We start from the raw sequence: 25004 nt of genomic DNA on the forward strand, positions 1-25004 counted from the left end.
CTTGCTCGATGTACAGCTTCAGCTTACAACAGTCCGGGGTCTCCCTTGTCGTATTTTAGGCTTCATAATGCGCCACACATTTTCAATGGGAGACAGGTCTGGACTGCAGGCAGGCCAGTCTAGTACCCGCACTCTTTTACTCCGAAGCCACGCTGTTGTAACACGTGCAGAATGTGGTTTGGCATTGTCTTGCTGACATAAGCAGGGGCGTCCATGAAAAAGATGTTGCTTGGATGGCAGCATATGTTTCTCCAAAACCTGTACCTTTCAGCATTAATGGTGCCTTCACAGATGTGTAAGTTACCCATGCCATTGGCACTAACACAGCCCCATACCATCACAGATGCAGGCTTTTGAACTTTGCGTCCGTAACAGTCCGGATGGTTCTTTTCCTCTTTGGCCCAGAGGACACAATGTGCAGAATTTCCAAAAACAATTTGAAATGTAGACTCATTGGACCACAGAACACTTTTCCACTTTTGATCAGTCCATCTTAGATGAGCTCAGGCCCAGAGAAGCTGGCGGCGTTTCTGGGTGTTGATGATAAATGGCTTTTGCTTTGCATAGTAGAGTTTCAAGTTGCACTTACGGATGTGGCGCCGAACTGGATTTACTGCCATTGGTTTTCTGAAGTGTTCCTGAGCCCATGTGGTGATATCCTTTACACATTGATTTTGGTTTTTGATGCAGTGCCGCCTGAGGGATCGAAGGTCAGAGGAATACAATGTTGGTTTTCGGCCTTGCCGCTTACATGCAGTGATTTCTCCAGATTCTCTGAACCTTTTGATGATATTATGGACCGTAGATGATGAAATCCCTCAATTCCTTGCAATTGTACGTTGAGGAACATTGTCCTTAAACTGTTTGACTATTTTCTCACGTACTTGTTCACAACACAGGTGAACCTCGCCCCATCTTTGCCTGTGAATGACTGAGCAATTCAGGGAAGCTCCTTTTATAGCCAATCCTGGCACCCACCTGTTCCCAATTAGCCCGTTCACCTGTGGGATGTTCCAAACAGGTTTGATGAGCATTCCTCAACGTTCTCAGTCTTTTTTGCCACCTGTCCCAGCCATAAAATTCCAAGTTAATGATTATTTGCTAAAAACAATAAGGTTTCTCAGTTTGAACATTAAATATCTTGTCTTTGTAGTGTATTCAATTAAATATAGGTTAAACATGATTTGAAAGTCATTGTATTCTGTTTTTATTAGTTTAACACTGTCCCAATTTCATTGGAATTGGGGTTGTACATTGAAGGGAGGAAAAAAAAAAAAAAAAAAAGAAAAACTTAAATGATTTTAGCAAATGGCTGCAATATAACAAAGTTAAAAGTTTAAGGGGCTCTGAATACTTTCCGTACCCACTGTAAATACCCTGCTTGTTCAATGTTTTAAATATTGTAGACTAATGAACAGAGATGTTAGCCAGTTCCAATGGTGCCTTCAAATATTTGACTGTCATACACTTTTTCAAAGAGTGAAAAATTTAAGGGGGTCTGAATACTTTCCGTACCCACTGTATCTACACACAGAATTTGAGACCATCACTCTGCAAGAAAAAAAAACATTTATTCCTTGTAAACCTCACAGAGCGAGAGCGCACAGCCAAGGTCAGACCTGGATGGGGAAGAGCAGTGACTGGGCATAGAAAACAGAACACTTTTCTATAATTTCAACAATCAGTTGACCAACTGGCTAGACTTATTTTCACAACACTTTTTTCAAGAGCCAATGACAGCAATCGAGCCAAAAAACAAAAAAGCTCCATTTACTGAAGGTGAAAACCACATACACAACAATGACCATTTCAGATGACGGTGAAACCTTACCCGACTCAAACCATTTGTAAGAATTTGTAGTTAGGAAAACGGCTTTGAAACCCTGTTGCAAATACTGTAACATTCATGAGAAGAAATCAGATGTTTGAGTCCGTTTGCCGGCAACTATAGTCTATTCCAAACAAGTCACCACTCCCACTAGTTGCACAACTGAAATATTCAAATATGGTCACCCAATATAATTGCAATACATTCTTGGACGTACAACTAGAGAAATTAGAATTCCATTCTTGGCACACAAACTGAAGAGGAGGATCAATTAAATAGTCTCATATTAACTCTAATATTAAGATTTGGCATTTCAAAGCTCTCTAACTCTCATTGCACAATCCATTTGAGGTTTTTCCCTTTCAAACCTGTTTTCGACATTGCAAGAACTGGAAGTAAAACAAAGAAAAGTGAGCTGCAGCTAAACTGACTGTTTCAACAGCAGTCCATAAGTTTTGTGGTGAGGCTGAAACCAATGTGCAGTAGACAGACATGCCAAAACACTGGGTGGGATGACCAGGAGTTTTGTTTCTTTTCACACTGAAATCATAACTTTAGTAAAAGAGACAGACTTCCTTTCAGTGTTTGCAACACATTCTGGTAAAACAAGGTGCAGAAAATAAGAAAATCAGCCCGGAAGGCAACATTTGTGCCAATTCACAGCATGGGATTCAATTCTCATTCTTGCCAGTTTAGCTTGATGCTTAAAAACTAATTATGTAATTAAATCCTGAATGTGTAATTCATTTTCAAACTCAATATGTCCTCACTCAAGGAAATCAGAAATATTGACAAACATTCTGCACTCTAACTTGAACTGCTTTCAGAAACAGTATGGAAAACTGTTTTGATATTTTCAATTTGACTGGTTCTAAATTGAAAGCGAGGAGGAGGTGCTTGCATTTTATTTTAGTCGCCTTCTGTTTACACAGATCTTTCCCTCATTTCCAGCTTGAATCTTGAAAAAAAGAGCAAACAGACAGAATCGCACATCTTAAAAACAATTTGCCAGCATACCCCGTAGCAGCAGAGATGATTGCTTACGAGGGGACTGCTTGTGGATTAAAATAAATTAAAAACAACTAAATGGATCTGTGCTCACCTTGCACTACATTCCTCTGATTTTTCTTGCTACCGTGAGATTTCCAAAAATCTGTAGGGTACTACTTGGGATCTGTTTGATGGGAATTCTGTGTTGCACTCATAAAATAGAAAGCAGATATTCCCTGGGTGGAATCCAGTTTCACTCGTGGCCAGGAGTGATAATGGGGGTGAGAATAGAGAGCAACATCCTTGAGATGTACGCTAGATACATCCCCAAATCTGTGAGGTTTCACTAAACACGGATGAGAAAAAAACAGAGTTCCTAGTTGATGTGGTGTCGTTTAATTTTTTTTTTTTTCCCATCTTTTGTTTTAACTACACACAATACACAACATCCTTCTGACCTGGCAAGGAGAAAATAAAGACCCAAGAAAAACACTCAGCTGCAGACATGCCGAGCACATAGAAAGGTGCTGGGCCCGGGGAAATAAAAAAATAAAAATAAGGAGAATGGAGGGAGGGAGGGAGGGAGGGAGGGATAGATCAAAGCGGTCACTTTTTGAGTGGCTGGTAAACTGAGGCATTGGGGTCCAAGCCAGAGGGGTTGGTGTCCATGAACTTGGAGGAGTAGTGGGGGGCCACGGGGGTCATGCTGCTGGTGTCGGTTGTGTATGAGATGCTGGGCATGACAGCCATCACTTCGGCTATCTTTTGCTTCAGATCTTTTATTTCTTGGTCTTTCTGAAGGATCTGACCTGAGGACAGACATAAATGGTCAACAGTCAGTCCCATAACAACAGAACCTGCTTTCAGGAGAGTTGGCATTTATCAGCCTGTACCTCTCAGACTGAACTCGCCAAAACAGGACATTTGTCGTGTAACATTCAGACAGCCATTGCAGCTTCCCGCATTCATATAAGATTTGCGGTGACATCAGTGCAACAATGCCGATCGCTTTCCACACAAAGGGTCGTGCATCTTAACTTCTCACTCCGATTACACACTGGTAGCAATCCCCAACTGTTACTCCTTTGATAGTACCCCAGAAGGCGGCAAATTCCTGGGTCGACTTAAAAATCTGGATCGTTCATCAGGACTTCATACCCACGACAGCAAGCTGTTCAAAATGTGGCTTTGATGGCCTAAGTGTAAGGGGATAGTGTCAAAATATGAGAGAAGAGGCTGCATTTGAATGCGGAGGTCGTGAAATTGCATGAACCATGCACCCAATCTGAAGACTACATCAAATGAAAAGTGACCTTTTTTTTAAGGATCCATCACTATCACCAAAGTGTCACATTTGTCCAAATTGTTTCAGTGGCAATCTTGAAAATGATTTAAAGCCCCCCAAAACGAAAATCCATGGTTTGTTTACATTAAATATGTTTAAAGATAAGTGCTGAAAACGTGCAAAGACTGAGAACAATATAGTACTGAATTATTTGAGATATGGTTTAAAACTTTTCAACCTTCTAAATGTTCCCGATTGTGTGGGTTAGGCTAAAAAGTATCTCCGTGACGTCACGAGGATGCCGCTCCCCTACTATATAAACACCAAGCGCCCTTATTCCATGCAGTGGCGGAATTGCACTTCCTTGTTCATAAATAACTTCACCCAGTCCTACCAGTTTAGCGTGCAACTGACCATGAAACTATGCACACAACTCATCTTCTCTGAAGTGTAACGTGTTTTGTTTTATTTGGGTGTCTTGCCATCTGCTACCACGCACGTTGTGTTGCGAGGCAGCGGCGAGTCGAGCCCACGGCCGGCGGAAGGGCCACGTCCTCATTCATTACAACCTGAATGATTGCCATCAGTATAGGGTGCAATTGGCCATCAAATTATGGCTCGAAAAAATGTGTCTTTGTTATTTGGGCTGTGTCTTGACGTCTGCTGCCACCACGAGTTGGGTTGCGAGGCAGCGGCCGGACGAGATCCGAAACAGATGAGATCCACGGCCCCGTGGCCCATTGCCAGCCCGAATGCGGTTAGAGCAGCCACCGGAAGTCCAGTAAAACAACGTTATGGCCTTCAGCCTCACAGTTCCACAACCGCACGTCACGGGAGCAAGGAGGGATGGGGGGGCGGGGGGTGGGGGGGAAACTTATCCACGGGGACTGGTACACGTCGCGCTCTGTGGCCACATGTGGGAGGGAAAATTGTCCTGGCGGCAAGGCTTATGATCATTACGCCGGCTTTGCAATTTTTGAATCCATTCATTCATTGTCTTTTTAAAAAGAGTCTTTTCTGTCAGGGTTCGGAGCTGCCCGTTCGCCACCTTGCCAATGTGGCGAGGATGTGGCCAAGAGAATATTGCACACGTTCACCACGCTGGCTAATCAAAATTGCCTGTGTAAAAACTCAAAAGCCCTTCCTGATAAAAGCTCAAGTGAGTGCCCTCATTCTGCCGTATGTGTTAATGGTTTAGTTCCCCCCCCCACTTCGTAACATGCTTCAATCCGCCGTCCAGTCGCTGCCGGCTAAGCAGTCAGGCTCACGGGCTTTCCCGGCCGCAGGGAGCTGCATCGCGTCTCGTCTTCCCTAATGCCGCGTGGCGCCGCATTAGGGAAGCATGCATATTTACTACCGTAATGTACGTTTGAAGTGTCGATAGTCAATGTGTCCTGCAATTGACATTAGTTCTTGCAGCTAGCTGGCTGCCTTCTTCATCAATGCGCGAGCCGGCACTGGCTTGAACCAGGGCGTATCTACCGGGTCAAACAGAATTAGCTGTGAGAGGGGCGTTTTCTGGACATTCTTGTGACAAAACCAAGGTGTTTTTGAAATGTAGTTGACACTTTTACACCATACCAAGTCCATATTAGAGAGTCACTCTATGGCGGTGGAAATAGCCAAAAGACAGGACCTTTAAATATGCCTGAAGTAGTATTGGGAAGTCGTACTAGGTTTTTAGTCATTTTTATCCTCAATCACGTCGTCGTCATGTTCAAATTGGGTCTTTTTGCTAACATTTGAGATGTTCGAAATCCTAATATAGCCACCTAACACCTGGGTCTTCAAAACTACAGACCTTGCACGATTTCTTGCTGCCTCTTGGCATCTCCCAGTGCAGAGAAGAGGTCCAGTTTGATCCTGGTCTCCGCACTAAGGCTGTTCTCCAAGTGCTGGGTCTTGTCCTGCATGGCTGACAGCGCTGACATCAGCACTTCTGTGTCTTTTTCGTTCTCCTTGTATTTATGAAGCTCCTGAAAGGCCAGAGACAATACTCATTCAGGGTAAGGGCAACATCCTCTGCAGTTACTGCAGGTTTTAGGACAGTTGCATTTAAAGGTTGTCCATATTGTGTATTATTGACACCAAGTACTAAAAGTAAATCGACCGTATTACCTGGACTTTCAAGTCAAGATCTCGGATCTGGTCTTCCTTAAGCTTGTTGTCCAGGTTTAGTTTCTTACACTCTGTTTCTAATTCTGTGATCCGCCGTCGCAGTGTGTCTGTGCATTCTCCTCTGCAAAGCAGTAAGACTTCATTTGATACCAAAAAAAAGATTATCGCTGATAACTAATTTATTGTCTCAGATTTTGTTTTTCTTTTGCTGATTTAGGACAATTTTGATGTGCTGAATCCAAGTATCACATTGGTTTTGCTCAATCAGGACATGTTTTTGAACTATGACTGCTTTTTTTTTTTTTTTGAAAACACTTTTTTTTTCTCACTGTATATCAGGGGCTCTCCACCTGGGGGCGCATAAGAATGATTATTTTTCAGATGAGCTATATTAAGAAACATCATCTGATAATGTCACAAAAATGTAATCAATTTAGGAAGAAAATCAGATTTTTTTTTTAATATCAACTTAGTATAAAAACCTGACTGGAAACAAGAGAAACGGATGTAATTTACGGCTTCAGCGATGCAAAATTGTCCTAAATCAGTTGAAAAAACAGATTTTTTTTTTTTTTTTTATAAGCCAGTGAATCAGTTCCATGAAAACAACATTTGGATGTTGAGCTACCTGGAAGCAGCAGCTAGAGCTACTGCTCTGGCTGCCGTAGCTTCCTCAAGCTTTTTGCGCTTCTTTTCATCGGCGAGCTGTTTCTCAGCAGCGGTACGAGCTTCCTGCTCAGCTTTGAGCCTCTTCTCCAGTTGACCCACAGCCTGCTTGTCCTTTTGCTTTGCCTGTACAGCATTATGGAGCCTACAATTCCATGCACACAGGGAAATAATAAATATTTGAATTGACTTGGTTGTGAGGATTTTTCTGCTCTTTATTGAAGTTTATTTCATATGGTTTCAAGTCATAACCCTAAACCCAAACCTTCACAAGCGTGACCTTGTTGGGATTGGCTGAATTACTTAAGCCACTCACTTGTTCTGCAGCAGCTCGTTCTCCTGGCGGAGTTGACCCAGCTCAGTACGTATTGAGCGCTCAGCACTGCCAAGTGAGCCGATCTGGCTGCGCAGGTCCTGTTCCACCTGCCGGCTGGCCTGCAGGTCTGCCTTCAACTTCTTAACGTCCTGCTCCAATCTGTCCCACATGAGAGCATGAGCAGACAAATACTGACCCATTTCCAGGCCATAGTACACACATTTTGTTTTTCATTTTGCTCACATTTAAATGGCACATTTGATTTTCAACTTATTCAGACTGAGAATCATAAATTCCCTCTATTTTGGGTCATAAGCGGGAAAGTACTTTTGAGCCATTTGTTGAAGATGAACATGTACAGGCTAGAAGTGAGAAGAGGACTCAAATAACCGGCTGTGTTCGAATCGTGGTCAAATTTCACTATGGACATCAACAGCTGACCACACTTTGATGGTCCAGTTTGGTAGTAGAGAGTGTAACATAATAGTCTGGTCCATTGTTTATAGCACACCGTTATAACTGATGATCCCAAAAAAAAGAAAATCGTTCAGTCACTGTCCAACTCAGTGATTGGGGACTCCTGCTGTAGCCCACTCGAGCCTTCTTCTCACTTAATAACCTGCAAAATAATGCTGTTCCTTTCCCTGAGGAAACTCAGCAGGAGATAAAATAATAATGTCCCCCATTGTACATTGTCTGAGTGTGTGTGCTTACCTAACAAGTGCTTCAGGCTTGCTTAGCTGATTGTTGGGAATACAGTTGTCTGTAGGGTCTCTGTTGGAGCCACTTGATGACCCCTTCCCCACTGCTAACTTGTGCTTCTTCTCGTTCTTCCCTGTGGAAGACGAGGATGGCGTAGAGGATGGCACGCTGCCATTGGTAGCACTGTGGCCACGGGGAGAGGAGTTGAGCATTGTGGCATTGCTGTTTTTGTAGTTTTTGGAGGATGAGGAGGAAGTGGATGAGCAGGAGGAATTATTGTCCTCTTTAAGCAAGTTCTCTGTGCTGCCGAGTTCAGTGGTCAGTCTCTTGCTGTTCACATGGTTCTCCATATACTCCATCTCTTGGAGTTTAGAGTCCACTGATGATGGCAGGATGCTGTTGCTGTTGTGCTGCTTTTTAGCCTCCCCACCACCTTTTCCGTCTTTCCCTTTTTCTCTGTACTCTAACTCCGGCAAAGGCGCCGAGGTCTTTTTATTGGCAGGGGCGCCATTCTGTAAAACTGGAAGTGTGTCTACGTCAGATAGTCCTTTAGCTGCTGCTGTAAGAATAAGATTAAGGAGATGTCTGATATATTAACACAGTCGGGTCTATGAGTGTCACTATACACAATTGAATAAAAAAATGTTTATCATGACTGAAATTAACAATTAAGTTCAGAAAAACAAACAAAAAAACTTTACAAAACTTCAAAACATCATTGCATGGTGTATACATTCATACAAAATGTGAACCTTTTGGAATTTAGTTAATTTGTGCACATGTGATCTGATCATCTAAATCATGGGCATTGACAAACAATGTGTCTAAAAATTACCCCAAAAATATTTGTCTTTACCGAACACACATTGTTGAATGATTTAAAATGGCAATGAAAACGTAAGCAAACTCATCTATCCATCCTCAATACCGCTCATCCTGTTCAGGGTTATGGGATGCTGGAGCCTATCCCAGCTGACTTCAGGCAAAGGGCAGATTACACCCTGAACTGGTCACCAGAGGGTTGCAGGGCACATATAAACACTGACATTCAAACCGTCACTGAGTGGGAATTGAACCCACCCAAGTGAGGCGAATGTACCACTACACCAACAATGACTGTAAGCTAACCCTTAGCGTTAATAGCTGGTTGACATCGCCTTGGCAGCAATAACCTCAACCAGGAGCTTCCTGTAGCTGTGGATCAGACTCGTCCATTCTTCCTTGCAGAACTGCTTTAGCTCTGTCATACACAGTCCCTCCAAAGGTATTGGAATGGCAAGGTTTTTAATTGTATACTGAAGACATTTCGGTTTCAGATCAAAAGTTGAATATGCGACAAAAGTTCAGAATTCCAGCTTTTATTTCATGGTATTTACATCTAGATGTGTAAACAACTCAGGACAGAGCACCTTTTGTTTGAAGCCACCCACTTTTCGAGTGAGCAAAAGTATTGGAACATGTGACTCATGGGTGTTTCTAGTTGCTCAGGTGTTGCCTTTGAGACCGATTGATTAAACATTAGATAGTGCTCGTTTTCGGCTTTGGGTTTCACCTGTGAAAACTGCATTTGCTGTAAAGCAAACAAAGACCAGAGAGATGTCTATGGAAGAAAAGCAAACCATTTTAAAGCTGAGAGAAGACGGAAAATCGATCAGAGCTATTGCACAAACATTGGGCATAGCCAATACAACAATTTGGAATGTCCTGACTACTGGTGTACTGAGAAACAGACATCGAACAGGTCAGCCAAGGGTATCGACAACAGTTGATGACAGAAACACTGTGAGAGCTGTGGAGAAACACCCAAAGACAACAGTTAGTGACATCAATGCCAACTTCCACAGGGCAGGGGTGAAGGTATCACAATCCACTGTTCGAAGAAGACTGACAAAAGGAATATACAGGCCATATCACATGATGCAAACCACTCATCAGCAAAAAGAATCAGAAGGCCAGATTGGATTTTGCAAAGTAGTACAGAGATGAGCAACAAAAGTTTTGGAACAAAGTTTTATGGACTGATGAGACCAGGATTAACCGATACCAAAGGGATGGAAAGGCCAAAGTATGAAGAAAGTAAGGATCTACTTAGGATTCAAAACCCACAAGCTCATCTGTGAAGCATGGTGGAGGTAATGTCATGGCTTGGACTGGCATGGCTGCTTCTGGAACGGCCTCACTTTGTCTTTATTGATGATGTAACAGCAGAATGAATTTTGAAGTCTACAAAACCATTTTGTCTGACAATTTACAGAAAAATGGATCCAAACTACAGTATTTTCACAACCATAAGGCACACTTAAAAGTCTTACATTTTCTCCAAAATGGACGGGGCGGGGCGCCTTATAATGCGGCACGGCACGCCTTATGTGTGCGTTCCAAAATCTATAAATGTTGCTGTGTGATGAGCGCTCCGCTTGACTGACTGGGAGAATTTCCTCCCGACACGCTGCTTATATAGAGGAAAGGCGGATGTGGCTGAGCACAGCATGCGGCCGTTAAAGGGGGACGGGTGCGCGCGACAGAGGACGCTAAAGCCACGCCCATCAGTAGGCTCAAAGCGCCGCTATGTGTATTATGCAAAACAACATCGGTTTGGCTAAGGACCCCGAAAATGGCACCTACGAAGAGACACGCTTACGTAGCACAGTTTCAACTGCAAGCTATCAGTTACGCGGAGGAACATGGGAATTGAGCAGCCGCGAGAGAATTCAAGATCAACGAATCCATGGTTCGCAAGTGGAGGAAGCAGGAAAACGACCTTCGCCAAGTCAAGAAGACGAAGCTGAGTTTCCGTGGAAACATGGCGAGGTGGCCCGAGTTGGAAGACCAACTCGAGCAATGGACTAATGAGCAAAGAACAGCCGGGAGAAGTGTCTCTACAGTCACCATTGGACTGAGTGCAATAACTCGGAGCTTGCAATCATTCTGGAATCATTCTCAGAGTAGAGCCGTTGCTCCTTCACATCGAGAGGAGCCAGATGAGGTGGCTGGGGCATCTGATTCGGATGCCTCCCGGACACCTCCCTGGTGAGGTGTTCAGGGCACGTCCCACCGGGAGGAGACCCCGGGGACGACCCAGGACACGCCGGAGAGACTACGTCTCTCGGCTGGCCTGGGAACGCCTCCGGATCCCCCCGGAAGAGATGGATGAAGTGGCTGGGGAAAGGGAAGTCTGGGCGTCCCTGCTAAAGCTACTGCCCCCGCGACCCGACCTCGGATAAGCGGTAGATGGATGGATGGATGGATGGATGTGTTGGTCCACTATATGCGTTCAAATATCAGTTTGTTAAAGGGTTCTAAAACTGTGACAAATGTACTTAGTAGCTTAACTGTTTCTTCCTTTCTGTCATCCTGTCTTGGTGGTTGTACAAACCTCCCATTTCTCTCAAGGACAAGATTATTGTGTGAATAGGTCTTTCTTCTTCCCTCATCTCCCTCTTCCGTGTTCTTCAGAGATGGGCAGAGACACGAAGCATCTGTAACCTGTCTTGAGTGTCTCTTTGCAAAGATATTAAAATTACAAAAGAGAAGATTGTTTCCTGATTTAATTTCCAAAACAGTGAGGGGTTGTACGTTTTTTTTTTTTTGGGTGGCGGCGGGGGGTTACAGTTAATAAAAACTGTTATTATTTCAGACAGATTTGTCAATACCTTTGATTTAGAGGAAGATCAGATTACATTTTACAGATTTATTCATAAATTTCACGGTTCACATACTTCTTGCCACTGTATCATACAATAGGGATATTTGAAGTTGGACAAAAACAGCAGTTGTGCAATTCAGTCTGACTGCTTGAAGAGATCTTTTTTTGATGCCAACAGAATGGATACATATACTATGCATGCCTGAATCTCACCTTCTTCTGCTTCTCGTTCTTGCCTTTGGAGCATCTGTTGCTCAGGAGGCAGAGCCTGCTGAAGGAGCTGCATGTAAAACTCATTCTCCTTCTGCACCTCTTTCTGCTTCCGGAGGCGCATCTTATAGCTTACATAGCTCTTAAAGCCAAAGCCCAGTGTCACCACTGGATAGCCAATGCTATAAAAAGCATAATACATACAACTTTAAGTCAATTAAAAAAAAAAAAAATCCCCATAAAACGTTCACAATAAAAACTGTTTAAGTATAAAATGTTTTAATGATTAAAAACACAGACCTTACGGAGTGTACCAAACAGTATACTACATGGACTACACACCATGAGGTAAAAATATGCTGCTTTTCATCATCCAGACCAGTAACTCCCAAACAGTGTGCAGTGGCACATTAGTGTGCCAGGAGAGATCATTTGGTGTGCCACAGGAGATCATTAGGCGTGCCACAGGAGGTTATGTAACTTCACTTCATGGTCTTGAAAATTATTTATTCACTAGAAATGTTAGTTCATCCATCTATGCCACACTGGAAAAAATATTTTGGGAGTGTGGTAAATATAATCCATGAAAATCATCAAAAATGTACTTTAATATTTTAGATACTACCTATTTGAGAACAGTAAAAAGTGTTACCAAGAAACATTTTGTAAAATCCACCGTTACTACAATATGCATCACGTGACATCCATGCCGCACTAATTGGCTGACATGTCATCGGCTCATCAGCACAAAATTGCGTCACCCATCGATGACAACTGATCACCGTGACTGGTTGTTAGCTAGCGAATCAGCACAAACGACAAAGAAAAGGGCACTATATGGTAAAACAAGCTTAGCTAAACGATCATTACTTGGATATGTACCTGCTTGTATTATGAGTGTGTCAGGTAAGGTTCGCAGGCTATATGTACATTTCATTTCATAAAACCGTATCTGGGTTTGTATGGAAAACAATGATTCCTCGGCCATGCTCACGAAAACATGGAAGATGTCTTTGTGGGCATCTCACTGATTGGCCAGTTGAGTCTTTCTATAAGTTAATTGGCACCACACTTGCTTTGAAAGACTTGTTACTACCAAAATAGGCACTAGAAATGTGAGTTAAACGCTCCACGTTTTTTAAAGTATTTTATTGCTATTAAATTAAGGTAATCTTCACCCAAAATATTTGGTTTAAATTTACCCAATTAAAGTGGCTGCAAATTGTTACCCTAAATTTATTGGGTAAATTGTATAGGTCGTTTTTAATCAAGTAGATGCCAAGCAACTTGTGCATTCACTTTTCGCAACATTTTTGTTTGGTGGTGTGCGGTGAGATTTTTTCCAATATAAAATGTGTCTTAACTCAATAAAGTTTAGGAAACATTGATTAGACAAACGTTAACACAGTTGATAAACATGCAACTTCAGGATATTTATTTCAGAACTTACAGGGCAAGCCAGTGATTTTCTATGAAAATTAGCAAATGCCTCTGGCCTAAAATGTAAGGTAACAGGTCTCAAACAAACAAACAAAAATTAATCATCATTGCTCAGAATCCTGTGGACACATTCACATTTGGAATAGAAGCAAACTTGCAGTACCTTAAGATCATATGAACAAAAAAAGCAGTTAAGTCAGCAGGGGCTCACCAGTGTGCAGCAAATGGGCGACACAAGTCTACATGGAAGTTCTTGAGGTCTTTGAATCTGATGGCTGCCTCTATGTACACGAAGAGTATCCATAGTGACACAGTCGGTAGACAGACTCCTCTCTCTGAGGACAAAAACAGTAATGGCAAAGATATTATGTGCATGCATCAAGCATTAAAGCGTAAGTCAACCCTGGGGGTCAAAACTTCTTGTTATATTGTAAATGTCCATATCTTCTTTAGCCGATGCAGTTTACTTAAATATAAAAAGTATTTATTCTAAAAAAAAAAAATACTTTTAAAAATGCTGAGTCGGGGCCACCATTCCGTGTGCCAAGGTAATTATAGTTAACGAAAACGAATGGAATAACTAAAACTAAAATTGAAAATAATTTTTTTTGTTTTTTTAGATGACGACTAAAACAAAATTTTACGTTTACAAAAATTAACTAAAACTAACTATAACTAGTGAAAATGTCAGTTTTTGCCTCTGTCAGTAAATTTCATACATGAGCTTTCGGTGTTGATTTGAAATGTATTTATTTCGGTACAGCCAACGGGAACAAGGAAAGTTTAACTGTTGTTTGGGAATTGTAATTCGCTTACTGTGTGTGTCACCGAGAAGTGACACCATGCGGCAGCGCCTCTGTATTGGTGCTGAGCATAAGTTTTCCGCGAGGCTAACTTGTGTGCGAAGCTGTTTTTTGTTGCTCCGTGTTGCTAAGGGAGACGATTAAGACGGCTACGACACTAGCTCGTTATTGCCTTCATGGAACTATCTATCTATTAGGTCCATAAATATTGGGACATGGACACAATGGTCATCTTCTTGGCTCTAAACACCACCACAATGGATTTGAAATTAAACAAGATGTGCTCTAACCACAGATGTCAGTTTTAATTGATGGTACTATTTAGTTATATCCAAATAAGGTGAACGGTGTAGGAATTACAACAGTTGGTATGTGTGCAAACTCGGACTTTTGAAGGGACCAAAGTAGCGGGACAAATGAACAATCCTAAATCAAATTTTGGACTTTTGAATACTTGTTTGCCAATAATTCGCAGTCGCATACTTCCTGAAGTGTGGAATGCATCAACGACATCAGCATATGCTGGATTTCATCCCTGGTGATGCTCTACCAGAACTGTTTTCACTTCCTGCCCTTTTCTTGCTTGGGGCATTTTCCCTTTAGTTTTGTCATCTGCAAGTGAAATGCATGCTCGGTCAGATTCAGGTCAGGTGATCGACTATTATTGTATCACATTTCACTTCTTTGCCTTCAAAACCTCTTTTGGTTGCTGTTGAGGTCACTCTGTGCACTGCCGTTAAATGAGTTCGGAAGCATTTTGTTGGATATGAGCAGATATTGGCCAGCGAAACACTTCCTGCTTATTTTGTGAGCAGCCACATCATCAATAAACACAAGTGAACCAGTTCCACTGGCAGCTGGGGTTGGGCAATTACTTTTGGTCCCTGAAAACGAGGGAGGCACATCAGATATACGAACTCAGGATGCGCCCTGCCTGTTCGCCACCTCGCCAATGGCTAACTGATACAAGATGTGGCAAAGCAAATATTGCCCAGGCTCGCCATGCTGGCGAATCAATATTGCCCTTCCTGGTAAAAGTTATAGTTAGCACGCTCATTGTGCCACGTGTGAATGGGTTAATGGTTTAGTCAGCAGGCCGTCCATCCGCTGCTGGCTAAACAGTCAGGCTCACGGGCTTTCCCAGGTGCAGGGAGCGGCGCATTAGGGAAGACCAGACCTGATGCTGCTTGGCGCCGAATTGAAGCATGCACATTTATTACGACATACGTTTGAAGGGTCGATGGCCAATGGGCCCTGCTATTAGTTCTCGCAGCTAGCTAACTGCCTTCTTCATTAATCCACGAGCCGCTAATCCCACTTCGGCTGCCACGCCGAGCGGCGGCCACGCCGACCAGTACCGTACGTAGCAAGCTAGTCATTTGGGGACCCAAGGCAAATTACTGGGCCAAGGTAAAATACTGACTTTCCAGTAATTTAGACTACTTTGTCCTGCTTTTGAAATCTTACAATTATGTGACAGTTAAAGTTAGCCTACTAATATTTACCAAAGATTTAGAATATTGTTTATTTTCAACTAAAAAGTCTGAATTTGAGAAAATTCTACATGAAGTCTTTAAGAGCCTTCTTGAGGATTACTACTGGCAAGAGCATCATTATACACTATTACATTTTTACAAGGCATGAAGATAAATCCATATTATACAGTGATTGAAGGTTTTTCTTTTTACAATTCAATAGTAACAGTATTCAATATTAGCTGTAGGGTGGGGAGGGGCGGACCCTTTTTTCTATTGGTTAGTTGTTGCATGTCCCCACCGGGTGTTTTTAAGTCCAGGTTAAAAACGATTCTTTTCTCTCATGCTTTTTAGAGCATTTCCACCTTTAAATGATATTTCTTGCACTGTACAGTTTTAATTACTTTTATTTTTCTCTTTGTTTTAAATGTTTATAAGCTGTTTTTTTCTTTGTTATTGAATGCTTGTGAAATGTACTATGTAAATAATTTTTTTTTTTAGCTTACACAGTTAATGAGTAGCTCCATGCATAGATCTCACCACATTGCCCCAAAGAGGCCAAGGTGCACACAGCAGGAACAGCAGATACAGTCATTGACTGCATAAAAATGATTTCCATTTGCTAGGCAACTATAATAAACACAGTCGGGGCTAAAAGCATTGGCACGTTTTTAGTCATGAATGTATTCATTTTTCTTTTTTTTTTTTTCAATTTCAATTATTTTAATAGTTACAAATTTATTTTCTGGTTGTTCTTTTTGGTTATATTTAATGTTGAGTTTTGGTAGTTCAATAAATACAACATTTTGAAATAAATGACTAATCATGTTTATTAACCATGGTTTTAATATCAATCGAAATGATTGTGACTTATTTTTTTCCCATAATCACTCAACCCTGGTATAGCATCCTCTCCCCCCCAATCACACTGCACAGGTGCGCAAACGCTGCGAAGCAAACCCAAACATACAAGTCAGATCATATTGCCACCACTCAACATAAATCAATTGAAACATTTACAGCTAATCCATATGATCGGTATCGGCAGTGATCAGCACATCTCACTCATGGATTCTCGGTACCGGAATCAGCAGCATAAAAATTTGATCGGAGCATCCCTAGTCCATAGTGTGCACAACATCAAGACACAAAATAAATCATAGTTGCCACATAAACGTCTTATGTTGTGGCTAACTACACACATGTGGCTAGGGGATTTTTGTACTGTTTAGTCATGTTGGCCAAGACGTTTCATGACCCAGTGCCAACCCTGAAACTGGTATAATTCCTCACCATTCACCTGATTTGGATATAAACCATGTGAAATTAAAACTCAAAAGTCTGCAGTTGAAGCACATCTTGTTAGTTTCATTTCAAATCTTACCAAATCTGTGGACCGTTTTATCACGGAATAAAGATACAGTAATCCTTTACTATATCACGGTTTTTGCTTTGCAGTCCTGCTATAGTACCGATTTTTATTACAGTTGTTACTCTATATTTTATATTGTTTGTACAATATTTTTGTGTTATCCATTGCTCTCGCTCTCTCAACATATTGTGTTTAGGCCTGCCACAATAGCAACATTTTTAGAACGATATATTTTTGCAAAAACTTTCATGATGAACGATAGTATCATTGATGTTTTTTTTAATGCCACTGATATAATGATATTGGAGCATAATAAAGAATTGCACACATCTTACAAATTCTGCCCTGGTAATCAAACATATGAGCACAATTGTGTAATGTTATCTCATTTACTAAATAAAAGTAGGGCTGCATTTCACAATAAGAGCAAGTAAATAAGAAGTCTTATAAGTCTTCAAATAAAGTGCTTAACGTCAGAAAAATAAAAAATAAAGTTTCCCCTTCTCTCTTCAAGATGCCAAATCTTGACAACAGTGAAGTCGCAAACAATTTTACACATTTTAATTCAACAAATCTTAAGTGCACCGTTTTAGAGGTAATGTATGTTCAAAACCTTAGTTTTGTTTCATAATGGCGTTTCTCGTACATATCCAATTTTAACAAGGGCTCCCAGTGGGAACTTCCCACTGAGAAGTACAAACAAAAATGACTGCCTGTTCCATTTTAAGCGCTATTTGTTCCAAATTTTCTTTTGACTCAACTTACACGGTGTCGCTCTCTCTCTCTCTCGTCTCTGTCTGGTCTGTGCGTAGTCAGTGATTCCAGTGATTACCGCCTATGATGCAGATTTGATTGGCTGAAAGGGCTCCAGAACTCTCATATGATTGGTCGGTTCAGTTCATCACTACCATTAAGCCTGTAGTATGTTGCTCCGCTCAAAATAGAAGTACCCCGTACGTCTTGAATCATAACCTTTCATTTTGGGCTATGGTATGGGGCTGTATGGGACTGCTTCTGGGTCCCAAGCAAGGATTTTATGAAACAAAAATATGACGATATAATGGGGGAGTTATGTAGTGCTGCAGCCAACAAATATTTTAGTAGTCGAGTATCCTACTGAAAATTCTATTATTTGGATTCGATTATTTGGATAAACTATATTTTTGCTTGGTTAAAAAACAATTTTGAATACAAAAGAGAAAATAAGACCTTTCACTTAATAACATACAACTAATTGGTTTCCTTTTTCTATATAATCAGCAGTTTTGATTTCTTAAATTCAAATTGTGCATAAAAGGTATTAAAAAAAAAAAAAGCATTAACAGCCTTTGTGCATCTTCACTTAAACAGCTAGCATTTTAGAATTTTGTGACATAATGGTTCATGGTTGTGCATTTATGAGCTTTGAGCAGCTGACTAGGAATAAGAAAAGCATTCTTTGTACTACTACAAGTTTTGGAAGTGTTCAATTTGGTCAAACTACAAAGAAGAAACTAGGGGATAAAACATTTCCTTCATCTCCCTTGCCAAAAAACCTCCTCCGTTTGCGTACATGATGATGATTCATTTTAGTCTTATTACTCAGGCCACATTTGCCATGTTTTTCACCTACTTGACTCAAGGTTTTGCCACTTACAGATCATCAGATTGGCCATAAGTCACATAGTGACTACACTGAGCAAAAATTACATCGTATGTGCCATTATGGTTGCATTATACTGTCCTTGTCACAGTAAAAAAAAAAAACAAGCCACACCTTCAACCGTACTCACAATTGAAATAGACATTCCGCAGCCCGCAGGGCTAAGGTTATGTCAGTAAAGTAGACTAACGTTAAGATCACTGATTTGTGCTGTTAACTTCACCCGTGTCTCTCGGGTCCCGCAACGCGACGACAGAGCGAAATGTCAGTTAGCTACGAATGTCTTGGAGGTAAAAAAGAGTATCAGATCGAGTGATGAGGCTGAAACTTGAAATTGAGGGTGTTATGTATAATGTGATTAGCAGCTATGCCCCACAGGTAGGATGTAACCTAGAGGTGAAAGAGAAATTGTGGAAGGAGCTCGACGAAGTAGTTCTGAGCATCCCAGACAGAGAGAGAGTCATGATTGGTGCAGATTGTAATGGACATGTTGGTGAAGGAAACAGGGGTGGGGAAGAAGTGATGGGTAAGTACGGCATCCAGGAAAGGAACTTGGAGGGACAGATTGTAGTAGACTTTGCAAAAAGGACGGAAATGGCTGTAGTGAACACTTTTTTCCATAAGAGGCAGGAACATAGGGTGACCTACAAGAGTGGAGGTAGAAGCACGCAGATAGATTACATCTTGCTCCCCGGGTGCTTCAGCTGCCCCCTGCTCCAGTGTGTTCCACTCACATGTGTATGTGTTCACTGTGATGGGTTAAATGCAGAGAACAAATTTCATGTGCATGCATGCATGTTCATGACAATAAAAGATGATTCTTCTTCTTCTCATGCAGACGATGTAATCTGAAGGAGGTTAAGGACTGCAAGGTAGTGGTAGGAGAGAGTGTGGCCCGACAGCATAGGATGGTGGTGTGTAAGATGACTCCACTGGTGGGGAGGAAAATTAAGATGACGAAGGCAGAGCACAGAACCATGTGGTGGAAGCTGAGAAAGGAAGAGTGTTGTGCGGCTTTTCGGGAAGAGGTGAGACAGGCTCTCGGTGGACAAGAGGAGTTTCCAGAAGACTGGACCACGTCAGCCAAGGTGATCAGAGTGACAAGCAGGAGAGTACTTGGTGTATCTTCTGGCAGGAAAGGAGAGGAGGAGACTTGGTGGTGGAACCTCACAGCACAAGAAATTATACAAGGAAAGAGGTTAGCTAAGAAGAAGTGGAACACTGAGAGGACCGAGGAGAGGAGAAAGGAATACATTGAGATGCAACGTAGGGCAAAGGTAGAGGTGGCAAAGACCAAACAAGAGTCATATGATGACATGTATGCCAGGTTGGACACTGAAGAAGGAGAAAAGGATTAGTAAGGGGGAAGTTAGAAAGGCATTAAAGAGGATGAAAAATGGAAAGCAGTTGGTCCTGATGATATTCCTCTGGAGGTATGGAAGCATCTGAGAGGTGGCTGTGGAGTTTTTTGACCAGCTTGTTCAACAGAATTCTAGCGGGTGAAAAGATGCCTGAGGAATGGAGGGAAAGTGTTCCGGTGCCCATTTTTAAGAACAAGGGTGATGTGTAGAGCTGTGGGAACTATAGTGGAATACAGTTGATGAGCCACACAATGAAGTTATGGGAAAGAGTAGGAGGCTCGACTCAGGACAGAAGTGAGTGTTTGCAAGCAACCGTATGGTTTCATGCCTAAAAAGAGTACCACAGATGCATTATTTGCCTTGAGGATGTTGATGGAAAAGTACAGAGAAGGTCAGAAGGAGCTACACCGTTTCTTTGTGGATCTAGAGAAAGCCTATGACAGAGTACGCAGAGAGGAACTGTGGTACTGCATGTGAAAGTCTGGAGTGGCAGAGAAGTATGTTAGAATAATACAGGACAAGTAAGAGGGGAGCAGAACACTGGTGAGGTGTTCTGTAGGTGTGAGAGAGGAGTTTAAGGCGGAGGTGGGACGGCATCAGGGATCAGCACTGAGCCCTTTCCTGGTTGCAGTGGTGATGGATAGCCTGACAGATGAGGTTAGACTCGAATCCACATGGACCATGATGTTTGCAGAAGTGAAGAAACGGGTCCAAGCAGGTTGGAACGGGTGGAGGAAGATGTCAGGTGTGTTCTGTGACAGAAGAGTCTCTGCTAGGATGAAGGGCAAAGTTTATAAGACAGTGGTGAGGCCAGCCATGATGTACGGATTAGAGACAGTGGCACTGAAGAGACAACAGGATGAAGATGTTGAGGTTCGCTCTCGGAGTGACCAGGTTGGATAAAATTAGAAATGAGCTCAAAGGGACAGCCAAGATTAGATGTTTTGGAGACAAAGTTAGAGAGAGCAGATTTTGATGGTTTAGACAAATCCAGAGGAGAAATTGAGAGTATATTTGTAGAAGGGTGGTGATGAGAGGGATGGAGCTGCCAGGCAAGAAAGCTAGAGAAAGACCAAACAGAATGTTGATAGATGTAGTGAGGGAAGACATGAGGGCAGTTAGTGTTCGAGAGGAGGATGCAGGAGATAGGCTCTCATGGAAAAGGATGACACGCTGTGGCGACCCGATCCTAACAGGACAACCCGAAAGGAAAAGAAGAAGATTGGTGCAGCTTTCACGTTGAAGCTGGGCTCTGCGATGCGTTGGTGACTACCGGCGTGTTACCGTGGTGCTTATGAACCATCGCTGTGGTGGCTGGCTTGACTTCGACTTTTTAACTGGAGGCACCGGCTCATTAAATGATGTTTTGAACCCAAACCTGCTACAATAATGTTCAAACTATCATTTGGCTAGTTATCGCAGCATACATGGGGAGCCCGATATCCCCATTTCCGGGTTAGGTCATGTGATGTTTGCGATGACACTTGTGACGTTAATTTCAAATCGACAGCAGAGGGCTTAATTCTAATTAATTCTTATTCCACAAACGCAGTATTAATCAGAATGCCATGTTTAGACGAGTGGGGGCACAAAAAACATGCTTGCCCAAAAATGTTTTGCCTTTCCTTCCAAATTATTACAGGAAATAAGTTCCAACCCTGCCATAGTTATTTTACTTGTATTATGTCCTTGATATTATACACAATCACAATAGATAATTTCAATCTAGTTGAAATTAAGGTGATTTAACTTTACTGATTATAGGACACTGTGTCCTTTCTCTCTCACACAGACAGACTTTAAACACGTGTGGTGTTTCAATGACCACACCAGTACTGATTCAGGTGCCTCAGGAGAGAGTGGTCAGGATCCAGACACTACACACCATCTGATTGGCTGAAACTAACTTTTGTCAACAGATTGTGGAATGTTGTGTGATCAGCGTTGGGATGACTTCCAAAGGGTGTCTATGTCACAGGTGAAGGTGTACAGGATGGCTCCTACGTCATCATGAGCTTATGTATACATTAATATAAACATGAAAACAAAAAGGGGGTGTTACCTGTGTGCCAGACATACTGCACCCACACGTAAGTACTGGCAGCAAAGAACAGCCATTGCACTGGGATGAAGAGGAGGCAAATGAAGTCCGAAGTAAGCGCCACAAACACAAAGAATACTGAGAAGGCCTGGAAGGGAGGGGGGGGGGGGGGTATAATAAGTCCCATTTCGCAACAAAATTATATCTTAATGCTGATTTCCAGTATAGCCCTAAGGATGCAGTTTACTTTGGATATTTTCAACATTTCAGAGACAGGTATCAAACCTACACAAGGAAGTTGTTCATACATCATTATCTAACCTTAAAACATTGACAACAGCTGTGTACAGATATAACTTGCACTGTAGCAAAAAATGAAACTGGCAAGACTTTTAATTGGTCTGTCCCAAAAATTCCTTGAAATTCACACATATTTAACTGCTTCATGCCCAAAGAAAAAACTACCTGTTAAAAGTTTCACTTGTAGCGCACTACAGTGCCAAGGCACATGAAAGGCTGTTTTTAAGCCAGGAAGGAGTGAACTTGAGGTTTGCTCATGACAATTTTGCAGATCATTATGATTCTCTCTCAAGTATGGTTTTGATAACACATTTTGGAAGCAGAGTTTAGCATCTACAATGTCAAGCTTTACAAAGGTTAAATAAATATCCACTCACCAGCCCCTGGTATCTAAAAGAGTCGTACACACTCCGGAGGAAGAGCCAGAACGGCCAGAGGTACTCAAACCTGAACTCCAAAACAAAGTCAGCCAGTAGCACTAATGCCCACACCACCAGGAACTTCAGGTACAGGAAAGTACTGCAAAGATGGGAGATACTTTTGAAATAATATACATTACGAAAATGACTACTGGCAATGTAATAGCAATCATCTACTGCAGGGATCACCAACCTTTCTGAAATTGAGAGCTGCTACTTGGGAACTAATAAATGGGAAATGCGAAGGCCTGACGATGTGATACAGTTCTGAAATAAATTGTATTATTCAATCAAAAGGTAATTTGATCAATAATATTCACCTATGTAAAGAGAGTAACAATGTTAATGATTGCTTACAATCATTAACAATGATTTAACAAAGTAGGATCAGATGAATATCAATATGCAACAATTGAATTTTTATAAATCTCTGCAAGTGTTTGCATTTTCAAATGATCACAACGACAACATTCCAAGGAAACCACAATGTCCCAATACTGGTGACCTATTTTCCAAACAAGCCCACAGGCTACTGATGTGTTCTCGCAAGCACCAGCTTGGTGACCCCTGAACTACAGTATGGAATGTAAAAATTGTAGCAGTCCTAATGGCAATATGTGTACATGATAAATGCAGGGTAGGCTATCTTTCTGAGCCTATTGCTGCCATTTGATAGAATAGAAACCTGTATTTGCTGCATTTAGTCTAAGCAGCTTATGAAATGTAACAAGGCTTTCAAAAATCATGTGAATCCTTAAATCTTGAGTACCCATCCTGCAAAAGGTTCATTTCTGGACTGTGACATGATATTACTGCACTTTTTTTGATACGACAACACGGTCAACTGTTGAGATCCATAAACTGTGCGTGTCGGAATATTATATGTTCCCGTTTCTTTCATAGTTCAAGAAATTAGATTTGCAGGCTTGGTTGAGTCACAACATGTGAAACCCAGGACTCGGAGTTGTTTGATCTCAGGACAAGTAGTTTCTATCTAAAGTAATGCAGTGTACCTTATCAATATTTCAAGGACTTGAAACTAATGCCCTTTGGCATTTGGTTCACTTCATATATATAAAACCAAGAGAGGTTGAACCTGTCAGGTGTGGCTGTGCAGAGCAACCAATCAATTTCCAGGTAGTTGTAACTCAATAACCGAGCATAAGCGCGACATACCTAAAGCTTTTCAATGTACAGCAAGCATAAGATAATGTCTAATTGTGCAACTAAGACCCGTGTAGTTTGTTGCCAGAGAGTATACACACCTTGATGCTAGTGACCATACATCAATTACTCAAGCAAAGCGGATGAATTATCCTTGGCCGTCAGATGTCAACTGGCCCGAGCTGACAGTCTAAATTGTCAGTGTCGATTAAGTCCGATCCAAAAAGTCCACCGCAGTTTATATTAAGCTAATAAGTTGGCAGTGAAAGAGGAGTTTGTTGTATGGTTCAGAACAGGCTGTCGTGTGGCCTAGCGCTACATGTTAGCTGCACACAGCTAGCTGCTATTTAAAACGAAAAGCGACTACTAGCCTACAGTGAGCTATCAACAGCAGCTAGTTAGCTGGCGCTAGCAATAGATTTGCATCAGTATAAACATTGGGAAGAGTCTTCATTTTACAGCTGTCAAGCCGTGCCCATGTTTAATGAGCGGTCCCATTTGTTGTCGTGAGGGCGACACATCCGTCAGCCAGCCTCCATAGAAGTTACCTGCCGTATATACCCTCGGTGATTCGATTCCGTTTTACCGGCCGTCGGAGTTTGCTGCAGTCCGCATTGCGCCGCTTCATCCTCCTCCACTTGGCTTTGGCCTTCGAGCAACCACCGTAATCTTATCCAGTTTTCTAGCGTATACGGGCACCGAAAATAAATGAAGTGTACTATGTGTCGCTATAATTATTTGTCCCAACTGGCAAGAAAGAAATAAATAAAGGACTCTATTCGGGAACGTCCTCCTTTGCGTCCTGGCCAAGCTATATTTTACGTGTATCTAGTTGGCAGACGTTCGGAGCATCCAATCACACTATTCACCGAGGCCTCTCTCTTTGACGGATACCGAGACGAGCCACTTATGCTGCGAGGCGACCGCTCGACCACTTCCCCTCCGCCATGACTAGAGAGCAGTGGCGTGTGAAATGTCTCATCGGCACGCCAATCACGTTGTTTGTGGACAAATGAGGTATTGCTCATTGGCCAATCAGATACAAGCGGAGGCGGGGTTTCTTTGGAGAGTCTCCTATGGTTTCTTCTCATCAGAAAATGTACAGTGTTTTGTGTCATTACATACAAATGTAAAAACATATATTCATGCTTTGCAGCATTAGTAACGTATTTCAGTTTTCATTTACAGACTCATCCAGACTGTATTTCACATATACATAAAATAAT

The 25004-nt window shown here is 41.9% G+C and overlaps 1 protein-coding gene across 2 annotated transcripts; it reads right to left on the reverse strand.

Annotated features, from left to right (window-relative positions):
* Positions 1 to 1552: 1552 nt before the first annotated feature.
* On the reverse strand, positions 1553 to 24757 carry maco1b (macoilin 1b). Of its 2 annotated transcripts, none has more exons than XM_061795101.1 (11): positions 24327 to 24757; positions 22573 to 22714; positions 21917 to 22043; positions 13413 to 13536; positions 11765 to 11943; positions 7918 to 8461; positions 7204 to 7362; positions 6850 to 7032; positions 6222 to 6342; positions 5905 to 6079; positions 1553 to 3627 (listed from the first exon to the last, which is right to left on the reverse strand). In XM_061795101.1, exons 1-11 carry the CDS (start codon positions 24404 to 24406, stop codon positions 3425 to 3427), a joined length of 2037 nt encoding a protein of 678 aa, XP_061651085.1. In that variant the 5' UTR covers positions 24407 to 24757; the 3' UTR covers positions 1553 to 3424. The 2 variants fall into 2 exon arrangements, with proteins under 2 accessions (XP_061651085.1, XP_061651084.1); XM_061795100.1 differs by having other exon boundaries at positions 7918 to 8464; positions 24327 to 24756.
* Between the last annotated feature and the right edge of the window lie 247 nt (positions 24758 to 25004).

The sequence above is a fragment of the Phyllopteryx taeniolatus genome, chromosome 13, assembly GCF_024500385.1.
Source record: "Phyllopteryx taeniolatus isolate TA_2022b chromosome 13, UOR_Ptae_1.2, whole genome shotgun sequence".
Classification (NCBI taxonomy): Eukaryota; Metazoa; Chordata; class Actinopteri; order Syngnathiformes; family Syngnathidae; genus Phyllopteryx; species Phyllopteryx taeniolatus.